The following is a 7150-nucleotide window of genomic DNA, read 5'->3' on the forward strand; positions in this document are numbered from 1 at the left end:
TTAGTAACACTGAGCTTTGGCAATATATAAAATCAATTTCTTATAAAAAAAATGTAAATAAGGTAAAATAAGGTGGTTTTGTCCACTTTTTGCATCCCTAAAATTAATGTTATAATGTATGAATACAAAACACAGAATATATAAAGATTTTATTTAATATATATTTGAGTTGCAGTCAAAAAAAATCCATGAAGGCCACAGTTTGAAAATAAAGCTATTTTATTGTCAATGCATTCAACATGATTAGATAAACTATCAAGTAGTAAATTCCCGCAAAAGGAAGAAACACTGAAACTATTCCCCACTGACACAAAATATTACACTTTGTATTTGAAATAAAACAAATTATTTACATTGTAATGTATAGACTGCATCTTAAATCAATATCATTTCATATTACATGCACTCTGAAATATAGTCTGACATAATATCCCCAATTTGTGTCCATATTGGTTGTAGACATGAAAAAACTCGCTGCGTTGTAAACCATGATGTATGACTACATTTGTCATTTTTCTCTATATTTGCATTTATATGATATAAAATACAACTTACTGTACAATTACACATATTTAAATCTTCCCTTATTCTCAAACTTTTAAGTGAACTTTTCATAAATAGATTCATTTTTGAAGTCAAAATGCATTTGCATACACCCAAAACATTAATTGTTTTTACAGGGGAGTAAAAGCAAACAGACAGAAAAGGAATTCAAAGATTATAGTCCAAAGTGAAAGTAAGTGCAAGGGGTGTTCTTGTGTTTTTAAGTGGTCTATTTCCAGTTGGAGTGCTTAAATCCAGGCAGGTTGACAATCCGTCCATGTTAAACAAAAGTCTCGTCCTTGTTAGTTTCAAAAAGTCAGTTATGGGAGGTCATGTGACGTGACAAGTGATGCCGTTCCCGGAAGGACTCGTTGCATATGGGGCACTTGAGCTTCTCCTCGCGCCGCCGCTTGACCAGAGGCTCCATGGAGTACTCCTTTTTGTGGTGGGATCGCATGTGGTAAACCAGGTCTGAGGTCATGCGGAAGGAGGCGTTGCACTTGGCGCACCAGTTCTGAGCGGGCAGACAGAGCGAGGTGAATGAGGGAGGCAGCAGGGTGAGAGCTGAGGGCATCTGAAGCTGGATAGGTCCGGAGTTCTTGGGCCAGAAGGTGGTGGCGTAGACAAAGGGGTTCTGCTTGGCCATGCCGCCCGGCACGGGGCAGTTGGCGCCCAGTTCTGCACCCTGCAGCTTGGCAGCAAGGTGGTCAGCCTGGTAGAGTCTGTTGGAGGAGATGGTGTCGCCCACCGCTGGGTGGCAGTCCAGCAGCTTGGGTGGCATCACCAGTGGTGAGATCTGCGAAAAGGAGCGAGATGGCTGACTGAAGGCACTCTTCCTCTCCCCACCACTGCCACCTCCTTGCTGGCTGACGGAGGTGAAAGCACTGCCCATGGGCGAGCTTTGGGGCGGCTGCGTCTCTGACAGCACAGACCTGATGCTAAGGTGTTTCTCCGAGGGGTTGCTGCTGGGCCGACCTCCATCTTTGTTTTCAGAGTTGGAGCTTTGGAGACTTTTGCTGCTGCTGTGCTGTTTGGAGTGCTGGGCTGACTTAACCTCAGTAAAGGCGCTGCGCTTTACCTCTCCCAGCTCTATGGAGCCTGGTGGGGAGAAGGACCGGTGGTTGTCCTCTAGGCCATATGCTCCTCTGTAATTCTGCACAGACGTTGCAAGCTCATCTTTAGACTTGGACTGCGGAAGGCTGGGTCCTCTGCACTCCCTGTCCTCTATTTCGGAGAACTTCCTCTTGCCCGAGCTCTCGCTGCAGATCTCGGCCTCCTTGTCACTCGGCGGGCTGGTCCGGTTGTTCTCTAGATCCCTGGCTAGGTTATGAAAGTCTGTGGAGGGTTTATTGTTGTCCTGATGACTGCTGAAACCTTCGGAGCGGACTACCTTTGGGCTGGTCCTGGTTGGGGTTGCGTTTAGTCGCTCTGTGCCGCTGTCTTTGCTGGGCTCCTCGTCGGCTGCAGCAATGCTCTGCAGTCTCTTGGTGCAACGGAACCGGAGATGGGCCAAGAAAGGGAACTCAAACTGGAACCGCTGGCTGCAGTCCGGACAGGAGTGGTGGGATGAACCTAACCGGAGGACAAAAGGAAATTATTGAAAATTTACTTCAAGAATATGACCTTTGTACTGCACTGCAGTAAATATAACTTTATGTATTCTTTAGTGCATTGTGTGAAGCCTGCATCGGATGAAATCAAAGTAAAAACTAAAAGAAGAAAACAATAAATGTCATGGTTTAAACACAAGCTGAAACACTTTACTGTCTTGACTGGCTCACCTTTGCTTTTGGGAGGCACTCTGCTGGAACTGAGCAGCAGCAGGTCGATGAGGTCTTTGCCGTACCAGACCAGCAACTCCTCGTCCTTCTCGATGCGTCGGAGCGAGCGGTAGAAGAGCTGGCCGTTCTTCACGTAGGCCTCCAGGTTCTGCTCCTCTTTGTCCCGGGCTGACTGGACCAGCCGCAGCCACATCAGGCCCTCCGAGGTGCTGTTGGCCGCTGAAGTGTCCACCTGTGCCATCAAGCAAGAGCATTTTGGGTTAATACTTAAATAATTAATTTCAAATTATTTCCACCCCATAAACCTCTCAGGCTGTTTTTTAGATGCAAATGGGAAGAGAGAATTACCCCCAAACTGCTGCAGAAACAAGGAGGGCACAACGTGTATTTTTATAGTTTGGAATCTAAGTTTAAAAAAATAATTCAGGGAAGACAAAAAATGTTCACAATGCTTTAATAAACCTAATTTTCCACTTGAAATTAAGCAAATTACTATAGCTATTAAAAACAAGCAAAATCTACTAGTATGTCCCTCTAAGATTTTAGTGACCATATATGTTTTTTTATTCCTTTTTTTAGCCTTTTGGTTTTCATCTCTAGGGATATATTTAATTATTGGACAGAAATAAATGCACAGAAATTTAAAAACATTGTCATTTTAGGCCAGTTTAGATGCCAATCAGTAAAATCTGTCTTCAGTCATAATTGAGCTAATTAAAACCTGTATAAGGGATGCATTAAAATAAAATTATTTCAAATTTGTGATCAAAATAAAGCTCCACTTACCCTAAATATATAAGGTGCTGTGCGCTTGTCGGTGGATTTCAGAGCTATGAAGGCGATGCTGTCATACAGAGACGTGTGGCTCAGCACGCAAGGCCCGAAAATGGCGTTTTCCGGGATGTCGCACGTTGTGTAGACGCTCGTAAAAATGTCCGTGAGACACTGCTGCACCGCTTTGGCGTCCCCATCCCACACCAACTTCTGAGAGCTGGACTCCTCCATGTCACACTGCGGACACACGGAACCACGAGAAACCAGCGTCAGTACAGGCCTCAAAAATGTCTAACGGAAAGCATCAAATTTCCTCTTTTTTGTCCCCAAAATGCGTAATTTCCTCTTTAATATATTCATCAAGCAAAAACAAATCACACATTGGAGCCTAACCTTTGGTTATTTAGTGGATTATACCCTCCGCTGTACCAGCTGATAGGAAATAAATCTCTTCCTAGACAGATTGGCTAAACCAGCTGTCAAGGGCGTCGTTGAGGGGCCCGTTTTTTTTTCCCTTTTAATTTATTCAAACCACGTAATAAGTTCATGACGGCAACACTTTCAGCATATTGATGATGTAGTTTCCCAATATCCGATTATATAACAATCACAATAAACAAAGCGACAATAAAAAACTAAATCAATCAGAGATTAGTGATCACGTGATTTTTTTCATTAATATATAATAATAATAATAATAATAATAATAATACTTATTATTATTATTATTATTAACAATAATAATAATAATAATGCTGTCTGTAAAAATAAGCGATATGTGTATAGGAATAAAACAATCTAGAATGTTTTCTTGTTAACAATAGTATACACGGCTATTAATCCAATCAGATTATTATTATATAATGTTCGCATAAGTGATATAATAAAGTATTAATGCTAATTTTAACATAAGAAGGCCTTCGCGGACTCCCTCAATGTCCTCTCTGCCTGATGCAAGAAAAATGAAAATGAAAAATTACTATGAAAAAAAAAAAGTTTGGTGCTTCAGTATTTCCAGGTGCTTCCTGTTAAAGCGTTTACTGTATTTCCTACAGTTCCCAGAGTCGCTTTTAACGTCCTTACTTTTCCAGTGAGCTGACTGTGCTTCACGCTTGTGTGATCATTGATTTTTCTATAAATATTATCTTTATCCATTTAATATCGTGTCTGGTTTTGTTGGATTTCTCACATTGTCTGAGGACTGTTTTTGTTACAAAGGAGAAAAAAGAGAAGGATAATAAGACGACGGCGCCCTCAGTAGGAGCTGGTGAGGTCCGAGCACGTCCAACGGAGAGAGCATGTCCAATGGGTTTCAAGTGGACTGTCAAAGTCAGTGATTTCATGTCAGCCAACCTTTCTCTCCTTTCTACAAGCGGCAGCGTATGTCGCCTCATTACCATAATCCGCCACTTTCCCCTCTGAGACTGTAATTAAAGCAGCACGACCAGTTAATTATTTCTTTTCTCCCTTTCTAACCTCTGAATGTGTGTGTTTAGACGGCTGCGTCTCTTTCACTCCCTCCTCTCCTCCCCTCTTCCTCCTCTGGCGTTTAAATACTGCAGAATCTGTGCGCGGAAGCCTGCACCTGATGCACATTTGTTCGGCCGTAAATTAGGCACAAAGGACGGCAGAAATAAATAAATAAATAAATACAAACAATAAATTCAGACAAATAGCTTTTCCTTAAGACGCCATTTCTAAATTGTTGAAATGATATGTTGTATATAATGTTCTCTGATCACTGTTTGGTTTATTTTAGCAACAGCAAAATATGAATAAAAATGATTTACTGTTGTACTTTGGGCCTATAACAAAGTAACTATAATTAACAGTTTAGAGTGCAGTTGTTATTATATGATAATAATAATAATTATTATTATTATTATTTTTCATAGTCCACGAGGCGCGGTCTTGGCACAGTTCGTGCAAAGAAATGAAGCCATTAATTAGAAAATCATTTAAGTATCATTTAAAAGCTCCACAGCTGGGATAAAGGTCTGTGCACTCTTGCGCGCAGGGAGAAACGTGGCTTTTGCGCGTAAATGTGATCCGGTTCAGAAATAAACTGGCGGATATTGATAACTGCTCTCGTGCCGGTGATTGGCGGTGGGAACAGATGAGCTACCGTCTGTTTGTCCCCGGTATCCGCAGTTGTTTTGTGGCTCCAAAAAGGGAAAAAGCGATGCTTTCCTCTGGTTTGGCTTCTACTGTTATTTATTATTTTCATTAGTATTATTGTTTTAAAAGAAGTGTGGAAATTTGATTAAATAACAAAGAACAGCTGCCACTGAAGTCGGCTGATTTATAGGATTTTGTAACTTCGTAAACGTTTAGCAGCAGCAGGAAGATTCTCTGGAACATTTTGCGCACACAGCCTTTCCAAAGCGGATCCCGGCGCTGCGATGTGAAGCTAAAAAAATTGTTTCCGGCACTAAACAGAACCTCTTTATGTTCAAAGGAACCCAGATAGTCGTTTGAGGTGGATGAAAGCCTCACAAATTATCGGGTGACTGATATGAGTCAAGGCCAGGCTCGAATTAATAAAAAGAGACACCGAGCGGCGTGTTTGTACATCCAAACTGGAGGAAAGCAGCCACCCTCTCCCTCCAAACCCGCTGCAGGTGGGGGTGAGCTGAAACTGGGGGGTGTTTCACCCATCCGCTAAAACTGTCCCGAATCAGCGCTGTGATTGAACTGCGACAGCGAGGAAACATCTGCGTTTGCTTTATTTTCCCCCCTATTTTTTTTCCCTGCTGTTTATTCTGCAGGACGCGTGCCGCGCAAAGCGAACCCACCACCCAACCCACCCCTTTTTCCTGCTCCAAAACTATCCGAACCACACACAGCTTTCACGTCACAGACCTACCTTTCCGTCGATGAGGAGGGAACAATAATCCACAAACGATTTGAGAGCGATGCTGCGAATCAATGCGGGGGAAAAAAGCCCCGAAAAGACGAGAGGGGGGATGCGGTGACGGTGATGGAGGTGATGATGGAGATGGTGATGCGCTCCCGGGCTGCTCCGTAGTATCAGTACATTTCCTCCCCAGTGTGCTGAAAGTGACAGTGCTGCTGCTGCCGCCGACACTGGCAGTGAAGGAGCGGGGCAGGGAGAGAGAGCTGCGCGGATAAAAGCAGACAGAGAGAGAGAGGGGGAGAGAGAGGCGTGCAGATGGGGCCCGATGCTCTGGCTGACTGGCACACCGACACACACTTTTTGTTTGCGGCACATAATCTACCCAATGAGGCGTGTCACTCTCCGTCTCCTCCCTTTAACTCTTCACTGGCCGACTGTCATTTCGTGCGATTTATGGATGTGCGGAGGGATAAAGACCCCTCTCACCCCCCGCCCATTATTATTGTAATTCAGATGACAATAGTTGGTGGTTGTATTGGTCGGAATAAAGTGACATTTAAGTTGAAGATTTCTATTGTGAGGGGAGAGGAGAGAAGCCAACAGCAGCTTCGAGTTGTCGAGAGAATAAAAATGTTCTTCCATCATCATCATTATTATTACTGTGAATATTATTATCATTATCATTATCATTATCATTATTATTATCGTTATTGTTATCATCATTATTATTATTGTTAAGTTAACCCAATAAAGCACCACTTCAGCCCCTCCAAATTTGGCTCCAAGCCTCCTTTATGCATGGTGGTACTGCTCAGTGCAACAAACCAACTTTCTCTGTGGTTTAAACTCGCAGCACTTTTAAATTTTTTTTTAATTTGGACTCTGAGCTGAGCAGGCATTACCGGGGGCACCGCGCGCTCCCGCTGCCTCCCGCCGTGCCAGCCGGTTCTCCATGCGGTCAGAGCGCCTGGGTATCCCGGGCAGTCTCTCACAGCGGATCTCTGCCGCTGCTGTCAGTGCTGCTGATGCTGTCTGTACTGTGTTCGGGCTCATTTAGGGGGCGCCAGTGTATAATTTGCATTGAGTGAAGGCTCGATATTGTGATGGAAATAAAGCTGCAGGTCAGGTACAGCTCACTGAGGACTTTTTTAATGTCTATTTGAAAATAAGGCATTACTTTTATCTGTGCAAGAGA

At 43.2% G+C, this 7150-nt stretch overlaps 1 protein-coding gene across 1 annotated transcript; it reads right to left on the bottom strand.

Annotated features, from left to right (window-relative positions):
- Window positions 1-217: 217 nt before the first annotated feature.
- Window positions 218-7150, bottom strand: prdm8b (PR domain containing 8b). Its single transcript, XM_082554505.1, has 4 exons — window positions 5965-7150; window positions 3111-3335; window positions 2325-2556; window positions 218-2115 (listed from the first exon to the last, which is right to left on the bottom strand). Exons 1-4 carry the CDS (start codon window positions 6328-6330, stop codon window positions 860-862), a joined length of 2079 nt encoding a protein of 692 aa, XP_082410631.1. The 5' UTR covers window positions 6331-7150; the 3' UTR covers window positions 218-859.

Source organism: Aulonocara stuartgranti (assembly GCF_965226115.1).
Source record: "Aulonocara stuartgranti genome assembly, chromosome: 12".
NCBI classification, from domain to species: Eukaryota; Metazoa; Chordata; class Actinopteri; order Cichliformes; family Cichlidae; genus Aulonocara; species Aulonocara stuartgranti.